The following is a 25,727-nucleotide window of genomic DNA, read 5'->3' on the forward strand; positions in this document are numbered from 1 at the left end:
AAAAAAAAAAAAAAAAAAAAAACCTTTTTCAATACAAAAACAAAACAAATATGATTCTGCCAAACAGGTCATATTCCACTGCAATTACTGCAAAATTGTTCAAACACCTTTCAAATTCAGTAATTTAAAAATATTCTTCAAATATAAATTACACTACCAACAAAACCACTGGGGCAAAGAATATGAGCTAGTAAAAAAAAAAAAAAAAAGACACAAAACTAGTATTACAGTTAGCTGTCGGTATTGCTCACATTATGTTCCACAAAAACTCATTAACATAAATTGAAAGCTGTATATACTACATTATTATTTTAAATATGACAATAAAATTCATAATAATAAAGCAATGTTGACAAGTTTTTTCAGACAAATAATTATCATTTAAAAAATAACAACACATTTAGACTTGGAAGAGCTTATCAAAATGTTATATCTACCAGCATACTTTTCTCTCTCAGCCGATCATGGAAGGAGAGGATAGATGGAAAGGACTTAGAAAACCCAGCATTGTGGACACACGCATTACACACTCTCTCCCCAGTTTTATAAGATGCAGATTTAAGTACACTACCAGCAAAGACTTTGTTGCTTTAATCTTTCATGCATAAACTGCATTCGCTGGAAAGAGGTTACTGTTAGGTTTATGATTTTAAACACCCCAGAGTTAGGAATCAGAGAAGTTAAATGTTCACAGAATAATCTGGGTTGGTTGGTCATCTAACAGGGGTGGGCAAAATATGGCCCGCGGGCCACATCCGACCCGCCAGGCCGTTCTATCCGGCCCATGGGGCCCCTAAAAATTTAAAGAAAATTATTATGGCTGCCTGTCAAAGACGACAAGGTGGCAGCAGCAGCAGGACCCAAGAGGAGCCAGCAGTAGGACTGAGCAGTGGTAGGACCTGCCTGGCCCCACCACCCCCAGCCCCCAACCAGAAGGTTCTGTGGCTTCTGGCCTGGTGACCCTTTGGCTGTTCCCCACCCCTCCTCTGTCTGAGTGGAATCTCAGATAAGATCAGATGGAGGGAGGAGGGGAAACCACCGGAATCAGCCCATGTCGCAGGGCTTACGCCAGGCCAGGTTGGTCTCATGCCTTGTTATGCAGTCCCGGCCATGCAGATAGGAGCCGCATAGTGCTGGCTGGGATGGGCTGGAGCCGGAGCAGCAGGTGGGTAGGCAGAGAGGAATGGCAGTGGCAGCACGTGGGAAATAGCAACAGCAATGGTGGGCAGGCAGGCATGTGGGAGAGAAAGTAGGGAAGCAGCAGGAGACAGGCAGCAGTGACGGTTGGCGGTGTCAGTGGGCAGGAGCATGAGGCCTGTGCCGTTGCCCTGAGAACAGTGGGGGCCCAGGGTGGGATGGCAGGAGGGCGGAGCCTGAGCACAGGGTCCACCTGGCTCCATCGCATGAAGCTTACATGCAGTCTGTCCAAGTGGCTTGCCTCTGGGGGGAGTTGCACACAGAAGTCGGCAGCTCAGCCCCACTCACTACTATGCACAGGTTTTGGGGAACAGCAAGGATCTCTGTGCTATGGAGCTGGGCTGCCTCCACCCTTCTCCCTGCCACACTTGCCAAGCCCCATTAGCTGAACCAATGGCTTCATTGTGGAAGGCTTGGTGGGGCTGGCCCTGCGCACTGCCACCACCTGCGGCTGGGGACTAGGTTGGGAGCATGGAGAGTTGCATGCTGTGGGGCCAGGTGGGACTGGCCCCACTCACCGCCATCACATGCAGCTCCAGGGACTGGCATACTCCAGCAACTCAAAGGATGTCTCCCTCCAACCGCACCCACACATACACCCGCACCCTTCCACACATTGCACCCCCACCATTCCCCCAGACACATTTAACACCCTCCCACACGTGCTCCCACCCCACCCACCATAACCCCACACCCTCCCACAGCCTCACCCCAACCAACCACATACTCCACACCCATTCCCCATACCCCACCACACACACTCACCCACTCCCTCCCACATATACTCCCTTACCCCCACCCACAATATATAAGAGTAGGACTGTATTTTGAGCTATTATGCAATTGCCTTTGGATACAATATGCAAACACATAAATCAAGACAACAATATTTTTAAATAAAATTACAATAAGTTACAGTAGATGTATTTTTTAGTATATGGTTTGGTTTTTTCCCTGGTTTCAAGATGGCAACACTTTCCCCACCAAAAGGAGTACTTCCAGGGCAAAGGGAGGGACTTCCAGGGGCAAAGGTCAGGGGTTAGAAGTGGGAGTTCTGGTCCCAAGATGGTGACCAAGAGGTGGGGCACCTGTAAAGGGGCAGGGCTACCCTTGTGGCCCTCGACAGCTCACCAAAACTGATTAAGTGGCCCTCCAGCCGAAATAATTTTCCGCCCCGTCATATAACAAAGTAATCAGATTAATTTTTATTCCATTAAATATAAAAGCAACCACAACAGCACGGCTTAGTAATGCTTTAAAAGCATTTACAAGAAACCCTTGCCATTTGCAGGTTCCAGGGATCCCCGCAAATGGGGAGATCCACGAATACATTAATGAACAGTGGCGGGAGCATGGTGCACCAAGTGTGCAGCTCCCGCAGACGCTGCCGAAGCTGTTAGCGATGGCAGGGGAGCATGCACGGAGAGAGCGTGCGCAGGGAGAAAGCATGGGTTCAAATATTTACACAGCAAATATTCGAAACCGTGAATCACGAATCTGTGAATGGCGAGGGTTTTCTGTATTTCTTTATTTAATTTCTCAAATTTAGTGCTGTGTCAATAAAAATTGTGTTCGTTTCTCTCTCATGTAACATACTTACATTTTTAAGAACAGTTGTGCCAATTAATCTTGGTTTAAGTTTCTGTCTGTGATATTTTACTGAAAAGTACAATAAGTACATATACAGTGATTAAGAGTTCAAAAAAATGGCTGTCTAAAACCAAACTCTGAAATTTCATATTTAGGCACTTAAAGAGGCCCAATTTATAAGTCCTTGTACTTAAGGGCACAGGGTTAGAAATTTTTATGGTTGAGCTATTACTAGGAACTACTCAAATTGCAATTTTACAGAAATCACAAAATCCAGCACTGCCAGTGAAATTGGGCAATGCCTGTGAAATCTGCAGGGGGAAGAAAACAATTTACTGAAAATAAAATGCTGCCTCCCCAGAGGGAGCCAGCAGTCCTCATGGTGCTACAGTGAGGCTATGCAGCAAAGCCACCCGTCTCACTGTGCCAGGCCTAAAATCTTAATTCAGGAGTCTCCCTCAGGAAGCCTACAGCCAGCTGTCCCACTTCCTGAAGAACACCCGCAAGCCTGGGGTAACACTGCCACCACCTGAGCACTGGTCTCTGGTAGGGCTCTGTGCAGCCCAAGGCACACAGACCCTGCAAACCTTGGGAGTGCTTTGCCCACACTAATATTACTGGGTGCTTCTTTCAGCCCAAAGCATCCCAAGACAGCATCAGATAGAACTGAGAGAAAATAAGAAGACAAAGTCCACTGGCCAAGCTGGGAGTGGAAGGCCTCCTCCCTCTCTCAACAGTCGTATAGCAAGGCAAGCTGTAACCCAACACCTTTATTGATGCAGGGGTTGGGGGTGGGTAGAATGAGGAAGTCAGAACACATTTGAGCAAACAAAAGCAACCTGAGTCTTACAAAGTCTGGTATAGTTACCCTTTTAAGATGTGACTGGCCTAGACCTAATTCCTAACTCCTGGCTAGTTTCCAGGTTTTTACTTACAGAAAATCACCAGACAGAAGCTTGGAGCACTTGCTTGAGGTTTTCCCACCAGAAGGAAAAGAGAGATCCCATCCTCCCCCTAGGAATTTTATCTGGCCAGGTCCCCTGATGGACCAGCCTGATCCAAGAAGAAAGCCAGGGGAGAGAGGATCACCTGGGCTGACCCACGTGAGGGGCAGAAAATGGGGGAGGGAATTTCTTCACAATGTTAACCACCACCTACAATTGATATCATAGTTACCCCAGTAAAGTGATCTTGCTTCTTCATTTTCCATTAACATTCCCTTAATGAAAAGCTAAAGTATCACACTGAAGAGAGTTCATAATAGAGCACAGGTTTTTAAAAGATCAGAATGACTCTTGGTCTCAAGTAGTAATAAGCAGGAGGTTGCAAGCATCCTAAAAATTAATTAGTGCTCCACTATTCATTGGACAAACTGGATCAAAATTCATGTCAGAGTGGACTAACTTGCAATCATCCAAACAGTCAAATATTCAATATATTAAACATTGCCAAAATATTAAAATGCTTTTGAGAAATAATGAGTCTTTCCACTACCCACAGTGAGACACAGAAAGAAAGAGATATCTCTAAGGAGTACTAGTCATTCTATATAGTAGTTATGCATGAACACACTTTGTTGCAGAGAACCCATAATCAATTAAAAACATAAAACAGAGTTCAAGTCAGAGGTGCTCAAACAGTGGAAGTTCAGATCACAACACCAAACTGTTCTGACTGGAAAAGCTGTTCATAAGGAACAAACTTATCCAAAAATCTCCTGAAACAAAACAAATCAAAGCAAAATCTCTCTCTCAAATGCATACCGTATTTCCCATCTTCATAAAATCCAACCTTGCACTAGCACCAAAAACAATTCTTAGCAGGTGACTTGATGCCTAAATTTTGTTTCCATATAAAGGAAACAACAGAAATGTGAGGAAGGAAAAACACTGGCAAAGAGTGGCCAACCTGTGGCATGTGCACAACACACAGGCAGCCTGTGTGTGGCACCTGGCAAATCAGGACAAGCAGTACAGTGGCAGAGGGCAGGAAGCAGAAAGCAGAGTAGTATTAGTAAGTTTTGGATGTAATGCTATTCTACAGAAGCAACAAAGAAAACTAAAGAAATCCTACACTAATGATATGAAGGCACATCCACCTGCCATCACGAACCTTTTAAGACAAGTTTTTCTGATAAATCTGTGAAAAATAAAACTAAGAGCTACACACTAATCTTTGCTTGCACACTGTCTTTTAAGGTGTATTTCCCACTGACTGCCCGTTCATATGAAAGGCCAGATAATTTATTCTTTTCTTGTCAACAAAGCAATTAGCCAGTTTCTATTAAACATTATCGCCAAATGAAAGTGATTTTTTTCTAGTTAGTCATGATAGACACTATTGAGACTTTCTTACAAAAAAATTATTTCACCTGGGGGGTTTTGGATCTCATCTAAAAAATTTCATTTCTTAAGGTTTTCTTTTCTTCTTCCTCCTTATACAATAAACAAATAGTCCTCCTCACAAAGAATGTATAATTTAAGTTAATGATGTGATGCAAATCATGGCTGAAACAATCAAATAAACCTGGTGGTCAAGCACTGGAACAAGCTACCTAGAAAAAAACGTGGAATCGCCATTCTTGAAAATTTTCAAGAATGGGTTAGACAGGAATTTGGCTGGGATGGTTTAGTCAGTAACCATCTTGCCTTAAGCAGAGGGCTAGACTAGATGATTTTGTGAGGTCTCTTCTAACCCTAGTTTCTTAAGATCCTACCAAGATTACCAACTATCCATACATTTATGACTTCCCATAAAGAAACAAGCTAAACATTTCTGTCTGTAAAGTCTGTAATAAAAATGAGCCTTCCACAAAAATTAAGCAAAAAACTTAAGCTCACTGAAAATCCATGGCTGGAAGGAGGTGAGTAGGCATGCTTGAAGCAATAAGTGCCGTATAGTGTTCCAAGTGGGAGCACAGTACTGCGCAGGAAGTATTTTTCTCAAGGCTTAGCCTTAGCCTCTCCTCCCTGCATTGTACCCAAGGGTGCCAACTGGGTCCCTTTGGCCATCTCTTGCCTCTTACAGCTGCTTGCCTGGAAAGTACTGGGGGCAGGGGTGGAGACAGCTGTGGGGCTGTCTGGAGGGAGAAAGGCTGAAGGCAGGGGTCTGTGCTTACACACAGAGGACATGCTTGGCATGGGTAAAGTAGGTCAGGGGGCATCAGGGTGTGGTAGTGAGCAGCAGCATAACTAGGGCAGGGAGAGGGGCTTAGAGTGGGCACCGGTATGGCCCCTCCGCCAACAGAAATCTTTTCCACAGCAGGGGCAACCCTTTGCAGTCCAGCAATAGGGAGGCAGGCAGATCCAGCCCTGTGTCCAGTAATGTATCTGTGGGGCAAGACGGTGAGCAAGGCAAGCAGAATGTGTTCCCCCCCACCAAGGCCTTGCTGTGGGAGACAAAGTCCAGCACCCAAAAGCATATCTGGGCAGGGAAAGACAAGTGAATGGGGTACCAAGAGCTCCCTGTGTAGTCCACGCTAGTGTGGCTGTTGCACCAGTGTGCAGCAAGCCCATCCCTCAGCTACAGCAGCCAAGTTTACACTGTTACAGCAAGAGTTGCAGCAGCTGCAGCAAGAGTGCAGAGAGCAGGGGCAGGTAAGATTTCACTCCCCATCTGGCAATGATCTATATGCATCATGGCAGCAAGTCTCAGCAGGATTTGCAAGAGGGCCTTTTGGTTTGGGCTTGCAGCCAATGGGCTCAGATCCACCTCTCCTCTATACAGAAACCTGCCTGTTCCTCTTTGTTGCCACCACGCTGGCGGCAAAGGCAGGGACAGATGTAGCCTTTGAAGAAGGTCAGCAGCCATGAACAAACTTACTGCTCCCTGCTGTGTCCTCCAGCTACATTGCTTCAAAAATGACTGTAGTTCCACATAGTAGCATGCTCATGAGCCAGGGGTATGACAGGAGGCTGCACATTCTAGGGCTCCGCTCCCCTCCTTCCCCTGAAATGAGGGAGAGCTGAGGAGAGCTGAGTACCTGCACTTTGCACCCTTGGTCTTACAGGGGCTGCTGCAACCAGTGCAGCCAAACGTCAGTGAGCACTTCCCTGTACACTCTGCCTCCACTCGCCTAGAGAGACTCCCACTTCACCATCAATACTGGAGAGGCACAGGGCCTGTAGTTTCCGGGCTATGGTAGAACAGCAGTGAAGAGCAGACGTGGAGTGCACAGGAGAGCTCTGCTGGGGGTGGAGGAGTGCAAGGAAAGTAAGGGAACAGTGTACTGTGGGATGCTGGAGGACCAAGCTCTCCCCGTCATGCTCCATAGGTTTTGCATTCATTTTGAAGTGTTTCTAAATAGAACTTGTTTCTTATAGAGTTATATTTAGAGCACTTGCAAAATTTTTGCAGAGCTTCAAAGGGTGTGTACATCTGTCCACTTGCTCTTTGGAGAGCTTCAAAGGCAATCAAAGTCTTTCAATGTTACATCTGTCTCAAAAGGTGAAACTGGAAGTAAACACTCTTGTATGGCATCGGAAATGGCCTTGTCAAAAACAAAAATGAAGCAAACTGCACATTAGCATTACAAAATACACTGATAAGATTTGCCTTTTTACTGAAACATTTACCAGAGCTTTTGGGTTTACTGTAACAACAGTGCAAAGAGGATGTGTATCCTCAAATTAATAGCAGCATTTTAAAGGCAAAAAATACTATTTGACAACCTCTTTCAAAGTTTGGAAGAACTCAAAAAAAGTCAAACAGTATCAACTAAACTCAGAGAAATTCCATTTTTTTTTACTGTACAGTACTCATTCTACCAAGTTGTTCAATTAAGTGGCTTTTGGCAAGTGACCAACTGAAGATTAACTGGAAAATGCTACACTTAAATAGAAGTTTTATACTCTTAATGAGAAGCGAAAGCTAAATGAAAACTATTGCATACAGCAATATTAAGGGGTACACGTAACTCAATACCACAAATGCATCATGAGAAAAGACATTAAAAAACTACAGTGTCACATGAAATCAAATTATGCAATAGGCAAGACACTGAGATGACACTAGCACAACTCATGAATTTATCTAGACACTTTCAGATATCTAAATGAACCAACTGCATCCAACGCTAGTTCATAAATTTTTCATGATTATAAATTAAAAATGAGGCTAATATGTCTCAGAAAATTATACTTAAAGTCTGAGGGGGATGATATAAAATTTTAATACTGCTAAAGCCAGTTGGCTCCCACCCAATGCACTTGGGGAAAAAAGTTTCAAATTTAAGAAAACCTGATGCTTTCCTGTTACGTAGTTTTTACAGTATCCATGAATGAAGCACAAGGTATGGCTCTACAAATCTGCAGAGCTCCACCATATACAAATTCAGGTTTAATCTATTAGTACTCCAAAATTACTTGCAAGAGGGCTTATTTGTTTTTCAGGATCTCACATCTCCCCATGTCAATGCTCACATTGACTGGTTTAATCTATGGCTTCATGTTACAACTGCTTTTTTGTCAAGGTGACAGAGGCCACAGAAGAAAGAGAATGCAATTTTCAGTAGCAGTAGCCACTTTAGAGGTTCCTAATTCAGATCTACTGGTGCAGGAAGGAAGTATTCCTATTTCAATTCCAAGCTACTGCAGCATTTTTTCTGAAGTATATCTAGAACAGATGCACAATTTTAATGTAACCCAACCTCTGAGGACACCCTAATAGGCTGAAGACATTCAGCAAGAAAGTTCTACTTCATTTATCAAAAGCATTCATAGAAGCTGAAGATAAAAGGCACCTAATTAGGTCAACCTCTTTCCACTAACCAGTGTAAAAATTACACGTCTTATGTCAATATCTCAGGATATTCTGTTGTCATTATCCTCATAGAAATCATTTAAATATATTTATAAAACTTAGATGGAAAAGTAACCGCTTCAGATGTTTACCTGTATTAAATGGCTTCAATAAAAGCTGTGATGTAACCAGCTGAGGAAGGTTTAGACTCAAAATTATCTCCAAATAAATGCATCTTTTGACAGTGAAACACTGTCATTACTTTGTTCGGGTTGCTATATAATAGTTAATTTTCCCATTGGGCATCCTGCATTGTTTTACATAGGTCCTCTGAGGGAAAGTGGGGGTCTAAATTATACCCTCAGAAATGTTTAATTTGAAGGTTATCTTAGCAAAAGCCACATAAGATAGTGCTTGCTTTAATGGCCTCTTCCTTATCATTCTCCCAGCAGCAGTCGCATTTGGAGATGGAAGATTATCTTTAGTGGAATTGAAGGGAGGAAATATCATACGAGGGACTCTCCATGCCACATTAAAAAGTCCAGCGGCAGGAGAAAGCTTACTGAACTAGTTATTCCTTTCCCCTAGCAGTAACTGGCTTAAGAGAGGCACCCACTACTTAGCAGCCAAGAGTAGTGGAGACTGGTCCTGCTCTGTACTAGAGCACACTGGCCAGGTACAGACATTACACTTTTACTAGCATAAAGTGCTTAGAAACTGGTCTATACCCATAACAGAACAGAAGTTCAGCACACATAGACTGATTTAAAAATGACAGAATGTGGTCTAAGATTCCCCCCCACAAAGGGTGAACATAAGTGCTGTTTGCTATCAATCTAAATTATGCTGCCTACAGAAAACTATGCAACTTGGATCGATTCTGTCTCTGGCTTTTTGAACGTCTGTACCTAGCCCTGCAGTATTACAGATCTGAACTTGTTTCCTATCACTTACACCAGTTTATGTGTAATTTCTGTTCCTAGCTGTTCAGCAAGAAAACTCACTGGTGAAGAGCTAAAAAGTGTGCTACGGGGGAAGGAAAAAGAAGGGGGGATCCCATAAACATAACACCTGCATCAAGGGGCATGGTGGTAAAGCAGTTGAAGTACCTTGCTCTGGTTCTGAAGGCATACCAAGCTACCCTCAGTTGACCCAGCTATAAATGAGTACTTGGTCATTCATGGTGAGGAGTCAAAAGTGACCCCATTACTCCCTTGTGCATAGCTGGTGTAGAGACACTGGTGTTTTAACCACATTGGCCCAATGGGCCACAAGGCTGGGGCTGACCTCTGACTTGACATCTACATCAAAAGCAAAATCAGATAACTAACAAAACTGGTGTCAAATATGTTCTAAATTGCTATATGTTCATTAGCTATATAAAAAGCAACAAGGACATTGTACTTTTCTTTATGACACCAAAAGTTCACCACCAAAATTCCTTTAAAAGTTTCCAAATATCTTTCTACTTTTTACCATTGTTTAAGCTGGCAACAGAGCCTAGAGTTAAGGTGGCCTAAAATCACATTTTAAGACTGTTTTCAGTGGTTTAAAAATAGGAGTGGGGGGCTGATTTTCACTTCTGATTTTGACTTCTGCAGTTCAATTCCTCATCTATTACACAGGAATTGTTTACCATAGGTGTCATGAACATAAATTAATATTTGTGAAGCACTGGGATGCTATGGTGATGGGCACCAAAGAAAATCCTCTGAGGAAATAATTGTGTTCAGTTCACGGTATTGGTGGTGTGCATTAAATAAGGCACTGGGTATCATACTGAATAATGATGGATAAACTGAAACACTGAACAGTACCCATTCACTGGACACTATCTATCTTATATACTGAAGGAGTACAAGGAAAAACTGAGTAGAAAAAAAGACTCTATGTTGGGTTACAAACTTATGGTCCATGGACCAGATCTGGCCCATGGAGCCACTGAATCTGGGAGTCACAGCCAGAGACCAAGGGGGCCAACGAGCCCACAACCCAAAAGGGGCAAGGACTGTGGGCTAGAAGCCCATAGCTCAGGAAGGACATGGGTTAGTAGATCATCTGTGAGACATTGGAGCCCATGTAATTAGCCTCAGGAGCCAGAGAGTGAGACTACACTTGGGAAGGCCTGGAGCAGCCTCACTTTTTCTAAAAAATTAACATCAAGGTGTGGTGGGTGAGTGAAGAGAAGATTGTCCAAGGGCAAGCATGAGCTAGCAAGGGCTGCACAGCCACCAGGGGGTACCGCAACCACCCCTGGGACAAGAACTTGCTACAGCCCCCAGTTACAGAAAAGATGAGGACAAACTGGAGAGAATCCAGCAGAAGGCAACGAAAATGGGTGGGGGGCTGGAGCATATGACTTGCAAGAAGAGGCTGTGGGAACTGACTTATTTAGTCTGGAGAAGAGAAGACTGAGGAGGGATTTGATAGCATCGTTCAACTACCTGAAGGGTGGTTCCAAAGAGGATGGAGATAGACTGTTCTCAATGCTGACAAATAACAGAACAAGGAACAATGATCTTCTGTTGCAGCAAAGGAAGTTTAGGTTAAATATTAGGAAGAACCACTTTCTTACTAGGAGGGCAGTAAAGCACTGGAACAGGTTACCAAGAGAGGCTGTGGAATCTCCATCCTTGGAGGTTTTTAAGACCTGGCTGGATGACGTCCTGGCTGGGATTATCTAGTTGTGGATGGTCCTGCTTTGAACAGGAGGTTGGACTACATGACCTTCTGAGGTCCCTTCCAACCCTAATTTTCTATTATTCTATGGTATCCAGCCTGCACTGGACAAAATCTGGGTTGTTCCAGCCTATAGCATACAAAATGTCACTGGCCTTTGTTCTGTGTGATTAATGTAGTTCACATGACACAGCAATGTATGCACAGAAAGAAGGTGAATTAGGTTTACACAAGTAAATCTAACCCTAACTTTCCCACTTTTGGAATAGGTGACTTTGCAACTTTACCATTCTTTTAACATAGTTTTATATGTAATGCAATATAAGCCCTACATTTCCTCATATTATGGTCATATGAGTACATTAACTTGATGCTCACATAGCAAATACAATTAAAAATGAAAAAAACATGGTTCCTGATTGGCAACCCAGTATGAAACAGGCCATTCCTGGTATTTTTTCTAGATTAAGTTTGGAGCTTAGGGCAGTGTAAGACTCCTTTTACTTTTGCAGCCTCCACCCTGTATGCATTTTGAACTTTCTATTCTCTAGCCATTAGTTTGGTTTAAACAGTGAAGGTACTAAATTAAAATGGAGGTCTTTGCACAAATGCAAAACCTTGATTTTTTTTTGGTTCCTCTTACTCAACAGAATTCAAAAAATGGTGCAAGATGAGGTTGAGGTGTTTTGGCAGAACTGTGCACAGAAGCTCACCTAGTGCCCTCCCTCACTTTCCTAAGGCCTATTTTTTTTATTAAAAAGCCTTGTGCATGTCTACAGCTAAACAGCCATGTCTCTTCAACCTGCACTTCAAATGTGAGACCATGCATTTGGCAGTAAACCTTTATTTTATGACACTAAGGAACAACTTTTAAACTACTCCTTAATCAGAGCTAGAAGGTCTGACAGCAGTCACCATATTCACGTTCAAATTTAGGCTGAGATCGTGTAAAAACCTATATTTGTCTTATTCTAATTGCAATTAACATGCTGACTATAACATAACTAAGCTGTCAGTGAAAGCTTTGCTCACTCTATATATTTAAGAACTTCACTTATTACTGTAATTGTGTTCTTTTTATTTGCAGCTTGGTGGATGCAGTTAATATTCTGTTCCACACTACAGTAGTTTTCTTCCCACTGAAGGAACACAGTATTCTACCCTAAGGAATTTTAGTGAAACAAAGCAAAACTAGAAATCACAATTAGAAATCAGGTGTATTTCCAGAAAAACGAATTCATGCACATAGCCAAATCCTGCCGACCGCTGGGGACTCCTTTACACAGCAGATTAAATACACACAGTGCTACTTTAAAACTAAATGAAGAAGTCAAGATCTTTTCAATGCGTTTTCACTCTAAAGTAAAAGAACTACATGAACCTATCAGTAAATTTGACCTTCTACTACCTAGCTCTAAAACCTCTTCTTGGAGCATTTCCCAGGTCGTGCCCACTTTCTACATCTTGGTGATCATGGACACTTTGACTTCAAAGCATAACCCCCAACCTATTCTATATTAGCCTGTCTCAAAGTGTTCTCTCTAAAAATTTATTCCAGCCAGAAACCGCAATACCCCTCTCCAAAAAACACACTCCAGAATGCAAGCTGGTAACTTTCTGCAACAACTCACCCATAGAACATCTTGAGGCTGCAAAGCTGTTATAAAACTATCAAAGCTATTCGGCTGCATTCACAAAGCAGCTAATGGTACAACAGACAAATACTCATCACCATTTAGAGCAGAGGTTGGTGACAGACAGCCTGTGGGACAGATCTGGTGCATGTAGCTGGAAGGCTTAGCCTGGGCCTGCGCTCATGCTCACAACACTGCGGCTTCTTTCTGCCCTCCTGGCTTTGATTTAATGAAGACTGAGTAATTTCATTGGCATATCAGCAGCTGGGTACTGGGACCAGACAACTGGAATCTGTGTGCACACCACTGCTGCTTCTCTCTGCTTTCTGTTCCCCAGCGGCAGTGCAGGCAGAGGCAACCCAAGGAGGGTGAGGGGCCTGGGGCAAATCAGACCATGCAGCCCCATAGGCCCTGGACCCCATCGGCATCGGGGGGAGAGGAGGCATAGCAAGTGGCTGGACATGGAGCTGCCGCTCCGCCCAGCTGTGCGCCACCACTGCTCTACCCAGCTCTGCAGGGCACCACAAAGCATGGGGCTCAGGGTGCTCACCCCGATTTGCACCCCTTCAGGATGGCCCTGAGTGCAGGTACAGCTTCCAGACCCCGAGGAGATGCACTGGGGCCAGGCATCTGCTAACTACATTCACGCTGCCATTTCTTCTCCAGCTCCTTCTCCTCAGCTGCAGCATGGGAGCAGCTTCCAGCTGGTGGGGAGCTGCACTTAGGCTAGGTAGCCCAGGGATGTCCATGCCACAACCAGAGGGGAAGGAGGGAGGGGGAGTAAGAAGAAGAGATGGTAGCACAGCTGCAGTTTGCAGACACCTAGGAAGTTGGGAAGCAGGGGACTGGGAGAGGTGGTGATGGAGCAGGCACAGTTCCTAGCTGCCTGGCCCCAGCATGGGGAAAGCCCCCTGTTGTTGACATGAAGCTGAAGCCCCCCACCTGCACTGGACCAGAGTTGGTTGTTCTGGCCCACTGGCTGTAAAAGTTTGCCAGCTTCTGAGTTAGTTGCATCATTGGGTTATTTCGCTTCATGCTGTACATAATGTACCAGCTATTGAGTGGCATGGTAAGAAAGGATGCAGCACCACTCCACAGTTTTGAAAAGGTGTCACAATCAGTGTTACGCTGCAAGCTTCAGATCTCAAGAACCTGAATTTACTGTGTCTTGAAAAGATACATATTACAAAGCACTCGGCTGTGAAAGACACAAAAACAATACTTTAGGGAAACTGTTTCCATTTAATCTAAAATGTATAACCATGAAGTAGTTAATTAAGTCAGTTTGGCATATTCTATACTAAATTTAGACTATAAATTTAGGCTATAAATGTAAATACAGCAACAACACTGAAAGGTTTTCTTCTTTTTCCAGAAAAACTTTGTAACTGGCTAGATCAAAAAACTACTTCTGTAGTTAGTCAGTCTTCCTCAGCTTTTGAAAGGTTTACAGTTCAACATGCTATAGTCACATATGACTTTATTCATCTGAAAAATTACTTATATACATAAAATGAAATTTATCAGTGCACATCCCTACAACTGGAATCCCTTTGCTCATACGAGTCTAATACTAGTAGAGAGATAACATGCTATTTTCCAGGATCCAAAGTACCAAGTCTGTTACATATCTATTGATGAACTTACTTTGAAACATCTTTGTTGCTTTGTTGCCATGGAAATACAACATTTCCAATGGCTGCACGATAACTGTAGATTCCCAAGAGCCCAAGTGCCATCGCAATTTTTGAAACCAGGGAGCATCTCCTCTGAACCAGAATAAAGATCATAACTAAGGAGATAGCTGCTAGAAGAGAAAGTTCAGCTTTATGTTCAGAACTGTAAACAAAAAAAAATGTAATTACTGCATTTAAAATATAAAACCTACATTTAACAGGGATCTAACTACTGTACTATACTTTCAAAATTAATCATTGCAATGACATCTGTTACTAAATTTCTTAGAGGTGTTGTAAAGCCTGAGTGTTTTTAGAGGAAAGATTTTGTTAATGAGATTTTTCTACTCAGGCACGCGTATTTAAAAGTGTAATTATCATGTCTTCCCATATGTTAGCAGCTCTGTTTGTTTTAATTAGATAAAAATGAAGCTTCATATTACATAACAAAAAAGGTTTTAATGCTTTGACACCAATTTTTTAATTTTATCTATCCACAAAAATTGGTGTTTTGCTCAAATTATTTACTTAAATTAACTATTCGATATACAGCAAGAAAAATGTATTTATTACTTCATAAGCCTGCTCTTTTCAACAGCTCTGTACATATATATTACTTAATTTTTAGAAACATAACATTCTCTTACCAACATGTTTAAGGGCACTGGTACACTATTTCATACAAATTTACTTCTAACAGCAAAACAGGACACATAACAAAACAAAACAAACCTGTTAGTCTAATTGGGTTCTTTTTAATGTCAACATAATAATATATCATATGCTACCCTACAGTGACATAGGCCTTGCATCATGACCTACAACAGTGATTCTCAACTGGGGTACCATGGCACCCTGGGGTGCTGTAAGATCCTTTTAAGGGTGTCATGGAATGTGATGAAGTACATGTATGCTTGTAAATGCCCTGCCCCTTGCAAGGAGGTTAGTACTCATTCTTCCCTCCGCAACTTCTTCCTCTACCTCTCGACTCCTGCATGAGGAGAGAAGCACCATAGTAAATAAATTAGTTTCTGAAACAGGGTGTTGCTCCATACACAAAAGTTATGAGAATGTCCAGAATCTAAAAAGGTTACAACCACTGCTGTAGAAGGTAACTCTAGTAGACTCCTTTTGGCCAGCAGATGCAATGTATTCCAAAGTCAAATGCTATGCATGAAACATACTGCCCACAACTAAATATCAAACTAAACTGAAAAATCTAAATCTGATTAGGCTGAGTACTTTACCTGGAGTCAATTATCACTATACTCAGGGCTGTCCCGGGGGGGCGGGGGGCACAAATCAAGGCAACTGCCCCAGTCCCTGCACTTTGTGGGGCCCCACAGAGCTGGGTGAGGCGGTGGTTCCACCTCTAGCCGCTTGCTGCCACCCCTCCTCTACCGCAGCAGCTCGGTTGAGTCTGGGGCCCATGGGATCGGAGCAGGGGTGGGGCCCCGCATGGGCTGATTTGCCCCAGGCCCTGTACCCTGCTCGGGTCAGCTCTTACTATACTGTATGGATAGACTGGCAATTCCTATAGCTGAGATGTAAATTGTATTGGTATTTCATAAGAAAGTGAACAGGACCCTCAACACAACTGTGAAAAATGTCTGTTTCCATCTGCCAATATTTTTACACCTTCCAAATGCTTTAAATATGAATGACTATTCCAGGGGTCAGCAATGTTTTTGGGCAGAATGCCAAAAACACCCACAAGCTCCACTTGTAAAATGTTGGTGTGCCAGGGACGGATGGTGGGGGAACTGTGAGGAGCCCGATCCTTCTTGTGGCAGCACCGCTGCAACACTTCCTTTGCTATCCGCCCCAAGGTACATGTGCCAAGCAAAATGCCTTCACGTGCCATGCTCTGGCACCTGTGCTGGGTGTTGCCTACCTTTGGACTATTCTATATTGCACAGAGACTCAAACCAACAGTGTGACATCTTCTGCCTTGCCCTGCCTTCATACTTAAAATGCCATCATGGAAGGTTGACAGTCTATACCCAAAGCCTCCTGATAACTAATGCAACACTTGGTCTATATTTGCATGATCTCTGCATCACCCCACCGGAACTTAAGGTTTTCTTTCATTTACTTCACTTATATCACTTAAACTGTTGCACTTTTCCATTCTTTGTTACACACTTTGCTTTGAATCCAACAGGGAAATGTAAGACAGCTATTTCATCCACAGGGATAGAAGTCAGTCAAGATTGGGCCTGAAAGCTAAACATTTCCTTCCTCCTGGTCTATATTCATGACCCAATCAACTCCTCTCCCAACTTAGCTAGGGTACAGAGATATTGCAGCATGGAGAGGATGAGGGGAGAAAGGTGAGCAGCTCTAAAGAGTTCTTCAGGTATGTCAGTAAGTGTTGTGCTGACTGGCAGTTGACATGGGGTCTGGTATCGGAATTCTTTAGGTAACCCTTTTTTGACAGATGTGTGGGTTTTTTGAAGAGTGTAATGATACATTCTGTTTTAAGTTGTACTTAGTAATCCTTGTTTTAACTTAATGAAATGCTTTATGTGGGAGTTTAATAGATTTTTCTTCGTTAAACAAATAAAATGATCACTAACAAGAAGCCCGGCTGGCATAAAACAGCTAGTGGTGCCATGGATTTCTGTGGTCAATATCTTCTACTGCAGGGGTTGTCAACCGGGGGTCCACAGACCCCCGGGGGTACTTGGATTGGTCCATGGGCGGGTGGGGATGGAGCAGCACCACCTCCCAGAAGCAGGGTGAGTAGTTTCACATAGTTTCCATAGGAGTATTTAGTGCACTGGAGAGAGATACCACATTTTAGACATGTGTAGGATAGACGTGTAGAATCCACAGATTCTGATGCGTCTGTTGCAGCAGGTGTTGACTACAGTAGCAGCAGAGATGTGCTCATAGGTTTTGCATCTATTGTCAAGACAAGACTGTGTCCCATTTCATGTCTGTTGAACAGCAGGGAGTTTGCTTCTGATGATGAGTTGCATAAGGTTAGGGGGTTGTTTGAAAGCCAGGAGCCAGAGACTGGGAATTTCTCTCAATGTCTGATCTTTATCCAATATAGGCTGTAACTGTTTGATGATTCTTCTGATCTTTCCTGAAGCTAGTATGAAAAGGATTTGATAATATTTTCCATTTCTGGAGCAAATACTGGTGTGGGGTCCTCCCCAGTTCCCCTTACAGAAGGTGATGTCAGAGTTATCTGTTAGCCTCATTGGGTGTTTACACATGGCCTCCAGGAAAGTGGGGGAGAGGCTTTAGTTAGAACGACTCCAAGAACCACTCTAATTAAAGTGCCCAGCGCATCTCTTGTGCATCAGCATCCCTGCACTGAAAAATGGTGGCATGGGCGCTTTAACCAAAGCTCATCGAACAAGCTTTAGGTAAAGTGCCCCCACCACCATTTTTCAGCGCAGGGATGCTGATACATATAACACTGGAGTCTGCTAAAACAGTAATTACCACACTCCAGCAGACTTGATTAATCAAGCCTGCTTCGACACACTGTAATTACAGTGTGTTGGAACAGCCTTGCTGCTCATATATAGGTGCCCATTGACATAGTTGACAAGCACAAGCTGGGAAGCAATTAGCAAGCACAAGCAGTTGGCAAGCACAAGCTAGGGAGCATCAACATCAGTATTACAGATATCAGTGCTGGCCCTTGCCTACTCTGTAGCCGACTACTATACACCAGTATGGACCAGAAGCAGTCACACTTGACTTGTTGACATCCAACTGAACTCTGCAATGCGGTGCATCGCTGGAACCCTCAAGTCGGCCCCAACCCTTTGGCTGCCCATGCTGTCACACGTTGCTCCTCCACCCATTAATTGTGAGGCAGCAACTCTAAGGGAAGTCCAGCAAATTAAGCAAAACAAACATCCCTCAATCCATCAGGACCTCAACAATGCCCCTCACCATCACCTAAACTCCACAAGCCCTTTTGGATCTACCCACTTAACCTTCAAAAACATGATTTTAACCCTGATGTAGCTTGGAAAACTGAATGTAGTTCATAGGAAGTCTCAAATAAACATCTTATGATAGCTCCAATGCAGAAAATGCCTGGCTTTGATCTCCCATGATGCTTATGGGAAACTCTAAACCATATCTGCACAAGCCATGGGAGATGTGGGTACTTGATGCACAAATGGAAAATTAAAAACTCTCCAGTGTGCAACTGTCATAACCCAAAATAGACAATGGAACATATAACAACTCAATGCCCGACCCACAAATATGAAGGAGGTATCACAGCAATACGCTCTGCTGCTCCTGACACATTTTTCTGGCTCAACCACCTAAAGGTAAAATTATAGTTACTCTTCTATACCTACATCAGCTATACGAAAGAAGATGACAACTGACGTAGTCTTGACAGTTGAGGATAACAATAGCTCCTCGTTTATCTACTGGTTTGATTACTATTTCGTTGTTGGATCTTAGGGAATGTATGGCTTTTCTCTCTGAGGGAGAAAGGTTGTGGTAGTCCTGACTTTTATTGCAAATTTCACCGTTAGCTTTCTTCTACCAGTGAAGTTGTATGGCTCTGTCTGCTGGGAGGTGTCCAGTCAGACATTTTATTGTTGTTTGTTTTATCAGAGCTGGTTCTGTCCTGGTTGTGGAAGTTTTCAGTAGAAACCTGCTTAGAAATTCTTCTAATTGTCCACATATTAGTATCTTGCCCGGCTGTTCTTCTGGGCAGAAATTCAGGTCTTTGGAGAATACAGATATTTTAGAATGGGATAGGCAGTGTTATGGTAAGTTTATGATGCTGGTGTTCTGTGTTCTGTTGTCTTGGTTCTCTCCTGTGTCATTGGTAGGCTGTCTGTCAGGTAGCTCTTATTGTAATAGTTGATTCCACCTTTTTTTTAGGCTGGATGGCTCACATGAGATTTTTCCATAGCAGGTTTGGGTCTGCTGCATAGTATCAAGGTATGTCTCCAGGTTAACAACTGCAGGTTTAACAGCCTAAGTCAATATATCCTGTTTAAGTGCCAACATTTTCCAGACAGGATTCTTAAAAGTTCTGCATTCAAATCCATATTAAAACACCTGAATTAAATGTTCCAGGTTTTGTTTAAGTAGCGCTAGTCACCTAAACATAACCTGATTTGACTAGCTGTGGACATTATAATGGCATGTAATTTACTGAGATGCCTAGTGACTGACTGCGAGGTCTGGGGGGGCCTTATGGGTAGCACGGCCTGTCGGATATGTTGCCCCTCCCCTCAACTCATCTACCACGACTTTGATGTTAAGCTATCAAGAGAGGGGGATCCAGTGGAGATCTTCTTGGGAGAGCTTCCCGACAATGGCAGTACTCACAATTGTTTGGCGCGATGTTCCACGGGGCTCCACCTCCCCTACAGCCCATCCACTCACCAACCGGATGGGTGATTGTGCGATGGTGGTTTCGACCCCGCAGGCTTGCCTGCTTCAGGTGGGGGGACCCACGTCCGAGTGGGCTCTATCAGCTCTTGTCCTTCCGACCTTGATGCCCCAACCTTCTCTCTGTATCTCTTTGATTTTTTTCTCTTTCTTTTTCTGTTTTCTTCAGAAGAAATATTCTCCTGGGGAGGAGAGGGATGTGGAGCTGCCTCCTTTCCCCCAGCCTCCTACAGGGGGCTCAAACGCTTCCCCTGCTCTACCTCTTATAGGGAGCTCGAATGCTACCCCTGGCCTGTCTTCCACAGGGAGCTGAAGTGCTTCCCTTGCTCTGCCTCCTACAGGGGGCTCAAGTGTTTCCCCTCCTCTGCCTCCGATAGGGGGCTTGAAGATTTCTGCTGCCCTGCTCGCTGGTGCTGCTCTGGCTGTGCCGCTCCTCTTCCCTGCAGAAGCTTCAGCACGTCTGACATGATGCCCACCTACTCTCTCTTCCTCTGGCTCCTCCCCCACCCTGGGTCTTTTGGGGCTTTTAAACCTCCACGCAGCGGCCAGTACGGCCGCCGTGATTGGTCCAGCTGTTCCCTGTGCAGGGAACAGCTGATTAAACAGCCGGCATAATGCCAGCTCGCACGGCTGTGGTCCCGGTTCCTGTGCTGCCGGGCCAGCAGGAGGTAAGTTTTCCCTGCAGGGGGTCTGTTTCAGTGTTTTGGGACCCCTGGAGCTCGCTCCTGCCCCTCTGAAAGCCTGTGGGGGCATGTCACTGCCACACCAACGTATCTCACTTTAGAAACCAAAACCCAATAATTATGGTTTTAAACTTAACCACACAATAGAATTAGTTGCAATACTGTCCTCCCGGGAAAAGAATGTGAGGAACGCCTTTGCTGTACACACTCTTTACATTGGATTCCTATATCTGTTTCTAAACTCTTGCTGTTCAAATGAAGACTAAAGACATTTATTCAGCTCCTTTGCCTAAATGTAAACTAATGAAGTGCTACCCTCCTCGCCCTGCAGATCAGCTGCTGTAAAGCTTCCATTTTGGCTCAGCTTTCCAAAACAAATCAAAATTAATACAATTAATCAATTACTACAATTGGGATTATTTTGGTTGCTGTTTTTTCCATGGTACAAGAGGTCACTTTCATTCTGCTTCATGATAGCAAAGAGGCTTTTAGGAGATGGATAAAGGTTACTTGCTAGTGAGTTATTTTCTTTAAGAATATTGATTGTATGTTAATGCTTGCAGAATATGACACAAATAAAAGACACTGGATTTCCCAAGTCATTTCTACTAAATCAGCAACATTGAGAGAAGGAGAAAGAGGAAAAAGTGGAAAAATTCTAAATAACTTAGATTATTACTAAGTGATCTATGAAGATGGCCTCCATTTCCACTTGTGGGAATGAGTAACACTTCAAGCTTCAGAAGAAACCAAAAAAACTTGCTGTTGTGAAATGGGGGGCACTAGGGCAATGCATCTTCCTGCACTTTTCTCCACCTCTATAGAATCAGGAGGAAAATCAATCTTTTTTTCTGTTTATAAACAAAAAATTCAAAAGTCACCGGATAATAGTTAAACCTGCATCTCCTAGATGCCATCCCTCATAATGGTTTGATCATGCTAGAAACACCCTCTTTGTCACATCAGACTACATACTGGATTCAAAACTCCTTCCTTAATTTTTCAGCAGTCTCTAGATGTAGAAGTTTAGTCAAAAGGCTGACATCTTTATACTAATCAGAAAGTCCAAGTTTTTGCATATTAATTCTTCACTGGTCAAGCATGTCACAACAACCACTCATGTTTTTAGTATGTGCCCCTGCCTGGTCCCATATAGGCACTCTCTGGTGGCCTTCGAGCGCACAGCCGGCTCCGGCTGAGAGGTATGTCCCCGGGACCTGGGAGTTAGGTCATGTTCCACCTCAAGGGAGACCCCAAAACTTTTCTGCCACGACCTGGTCTTCTTTTCTTCAGTGGTGGTGCTCCTTCTTGTGGATTCTCACGAATCAGGTGCTGCCTTCTGCAGGCGGCTCTTCGGGCTCCACCTCCCCTACACCCCAGCCATGCACCAGCCCTCAGGACCACCAGATGATAGGTCACCAGCCTGTTCCCTAGTGATGTCCTTGTCTGTCTCCTTATCACCTTGTCTATCCCTGGATGACTGAGAGGTGTGGGATCATCTTCGTCCCTGCACCTGAAATCCTTCCGAGGCTCCTGCAATACCGTCTCGGTCTCTCTTCGTGACCCTGGACCCCGTAGAGGGTTCTTCCCTGGTTTTGACCCTGAGTGCCCTCCAAAATAAAGTAAAAAAAGAAAGAAGCAAAGGATAAATCAGGGTACAGGTCTCTGCCAACCCCACTCATGGGTCTGACGTCTGTGGTCCTCTAGATCCCTCGATGCTGTCCTTCTTTGTCCCAGCTGTCCCACTGAGTTGCGTGTGAAGACCTCTTAATGTAGTTGAGACCCCTCCGGTGGGTCTCCGCCCTGCCCCTTCCAGAACTGTCGACCTTGATGAGTCGCAGCCCAGGGAGTAGCTTCGCACTCAGGCGTCCTTGCTGCCTCCTCCGCCATTTCTCCACTGCCAGCTTTTGAATCTGCCGGGCAGCAGTTTTTTCTGACATCATCTGCTGGCACCGCTCCCAGCCGGCAATAAAAGTGGCTGATGAACCACGCCAGCGGCCCTGCTCGGCATGGCTCCGCTTTTCCTGTGGGTAGTAAATATGCCCTCTTTTCAGGGCTTCCTATCTCTTTTCCTGAGCATGCTGACCCTGCCTCAGGGTCCCGCCGCAGGAGGCCATTCCAGTGCCTCCGCTTTTGATTCCCTGGGACAGTGCGCCTTTCACGAAGCAACTGGCCTGAACAGCAGTTATATGCTCAAGTTCTCTCAGATGAATGATGCATGACATTTTAATGTGTGTCTCTCTGAAGAGATGCTGTATGGACATCTCTTCACATGTACACAACAGAGGCTCCTCAGCTGTCACCTGCAAAGCACTACCTGGTGCTGTTTTCCCTGTTCAGCTGCTGAACCAGACCTAAATAGCTAAAACACCAAATGCTTTCCTAATATTACTTCCAGCCCCATAAGCAACTGCTGCAGTTACCTTGAGAAAAATGAAGGCACTGAAAAGACACAAAAAGGACCCATTCCACAGTATTCTTTAAGTCATGAGAAATTCAAGGTCATTCACTAATAATGCAATATCTTATTGTGCTAAATCTGAGAAAACAAACAAAATTGAAGCCCTTGCAACAGATCAGAAAGAACACCAAACAGTTAAGTCTTTCTGCTGAAAAATTATATAAAATTTCTCCCATTACATTTCTTTTTATACTATGCTAGCCACTGTTAATATTGTTATTAAAGACTATTATATGCCTCTGATAAAAATGTGCCTTGAAATTTGCAAGACTTAGATTATACATCATGAGCAATAACCTAGTGGTGGTAAATGTAATACATGGAACAACTACTAATACAGTAACTGTCAACTGTTTTGGACTTGAGGCGTCCCTCAATAACTTCTGTGAATTGAGTGGCACCCAATTTCAAAAACTAAATTATACATCACAGTGCTTACTTTCTTGCAGAGGGACTAGGCAATGGGGGTAAGGAGTTGGCTAGGCAGGGACAAGATTAAGCCTGTCCTTACCCGCTTACCTTCTCATACCTCATAGAACCTTTCAGAGCATCAAGCATCACCCTGGTTGAGAATCACTGTACTAAGTTAATAATCACTCCCTTCTACTATTTTAAGTATTTTCTGTATCAAGAAACATTTTAAGAGTTTACTGAACTAAACATAAATAAATAAATGAATGAATGAATGAATGAAAGAAACACAAAATATTTCAAGTAGCAACTATAACACAGTAGTTAGGTACCCACCTTGTTAACCAGTGTCCAAAATCTGGCCGATGAGCCCACTGAACTCCTGTCTGGTTTAATGAACGAAGTAGCCGACAGCAAATAAGGATGATCCAGGGACTTGCTAAGCCTATCCATTTTTCGGAGCCTTTTCTAAGTTCAGCTGAGGTGGCAAACTTGTTCAGTTTTGAATCACATGCTGGTATATCAACTTCCTTGAAGTGACCCGTTTCTTTGAAATCTTCAACAGTCTGTTTCAGAACAGTGCTAAACTGAAGATCAGATTCTTTCAAAAGAAAGTAGTGCCTACAAATTTCCTGGCACAGTGCCAGACAAAGGGTATTGATAAGAAAATACCAGGTTTGGTGCTCTTCTTCTATAAAACTGCTTGCCCCCAGACTGAGAACATGGCCAAGAGTTCCTGCCAAAATGAGTACATCTAATTCTGACCAGCTAGAATTGGAGACAGCTGAATTCTGTGAACAGAAAATGTCATTGATGAAAATTTGAAAAAGAAAAGTAGCTAGCAATTTAGTCTGTGTTTAAAATGTGGCTACGCAGTAACCCACAGCCTCCACTCCTCCAAAAATTCCTGCCCAGGCATATGCATCGAAGGTCTGGGTAGCCCTCATGCATACACCATGTTCCAGGAGGATTGACAGTTGCCACAGTAACCCACTCTGTGAAAACAAACCTAGGCAAGACAAGTTGTGTAATTTTTATCATAATGACATCTCCTGCACTTTCAGTTTTAAATATGGTTAATTTTAGTGTAACCCACAGAGTTCGCATCACAACACATTTAATTATACTATTTAAAGAAGTCATGTTGCTTCAAGGTATGGAACTTCTCTCTGAAAAATCAAACATAACACATTTCAGATTCGGGATCTCTACAGTCTTATGACAGAAGATTTGAAACAGCTCTTTCTTGTTGCACATCAATAGAACTAAAAATAGAAGTCTTGCAGAGATCCAGAAAAAAAAATCTCAGTGGAAATATGAGTAATGAGCAAGTTTCTTAAATCTCTATCCATTCTCAAGTTGAAACCGTGAGAAAATCCTTCTCTCACAAATGAACAGCAGCTACTGCAAACATGTCTTGCTACTGCCTTGCACAAACTGAGGTGTTTATTTATTTCATGACAAAATGACTTGTAAGTAAGGGGTATTTAAAGTATGTATTTCACATGTCCAATATAGCTACAGCAACAATATCCTTGCTGCGAGGTCTCCATTACTTTAATTTTCTGCTCACTGCAGCTACTTGGAATAGCTCCATTATCAATGCCCACAGTGCTACTGCTGTGATGTACACCTAGGAAGCATGCCAATGAACATATTGGGAGACAATTGCCTAAACCATCCTTTAAGTTTTTCAATTTTAATTTCTTTTTCCCCAATTGTGGAAAAAAAGTCACTAATGAGACAACAGATCCTGAACAAAATCTCTTGCTATTTTAAACACCTCTACATTAAGTATTTAAAAGCTAAAATTATTTCTGGTTAAAAATAAAAAGTTCTCTAAAGCCATATTCTACTTGATTCATTTGATCTTCTAAACTAGCTTTAAAGTGATCATGAATATTGAGAAACTATACATGGTGAAGTCAAACATACTGCCTCCCCCCGCACCCCCCATCTCTCCTCAATGGTTTACAAAGTGTAGCAGGGTTTCCAAGCCATAGGTGCGAGGGGGGGCTTGCTCTCACCTTTATATATCAGGCAAATAAGGAAAGTAAAAAAATCTATATTATATTTTAAGAAGTCTGAAAAACAAAGTGGATTTAACTCCCTATGTAACAGGTGACAGCTACGGAGGCAGGAGAACAGAGGCAAGTGTCTTGGAAATTTGCTCTGTGAGTGCTGCCAGTGCAGAGGCTATCTTGTAAGCGTCATAGTAACAGGCCCTGCACGTGGCCTTTGCATGACCTATGGGCCTGTCACTCAA

At 43.4% G+C, this 25,727-nt stretch overlaps 1 protein-coding gene across 3 annotated transcripts in view; it reads right to left on the reverse strand.

The window, feature by feature from the left end:
- PIGG (phosphatidylinositol glycan anchor biosynthesis class G) overlaps window positions 1-25,727 on the reverse strand; it is a 212,498-nt gene that overhangs the window by 59,805 nt on the left and 126,966 nt on the right. For all 3 annotated transcript variants that reach the window (XM_019517143.1, XM_019517141.1, XM_019517144.1), the window contains 2 exons: window positions 23,798-24,252; window positions 14,487-14,678 (listed from right to left, as the gene is read on the reverse strand). In XM_019517143.1, coding sequence (XP_019372688.1) covers window positions 14,487-14,678; window positions 23,798-24,252 — 647 coding nt within the window. The remainder of the gene's footprint in view (window positions 1-14,486; window positions 14,679-23,797; window positions 24,253-25,727) is intronic.

Source organism: Gavialis gangeticus, unplaced genomic scaffold (assembly GCF_001723915.1).
Source record: "Gavialis gangeticus isolate Ggan-Ray unplaced genomic scaffold, GavGan_comp1, whole genome shotgun sequence".
Classification (NCBI taxonomy): Eukaryota; Metazoa; Chordata; order Crocodylia; family Gavialidae; genus Gavialis; species Gavialis gangeticus.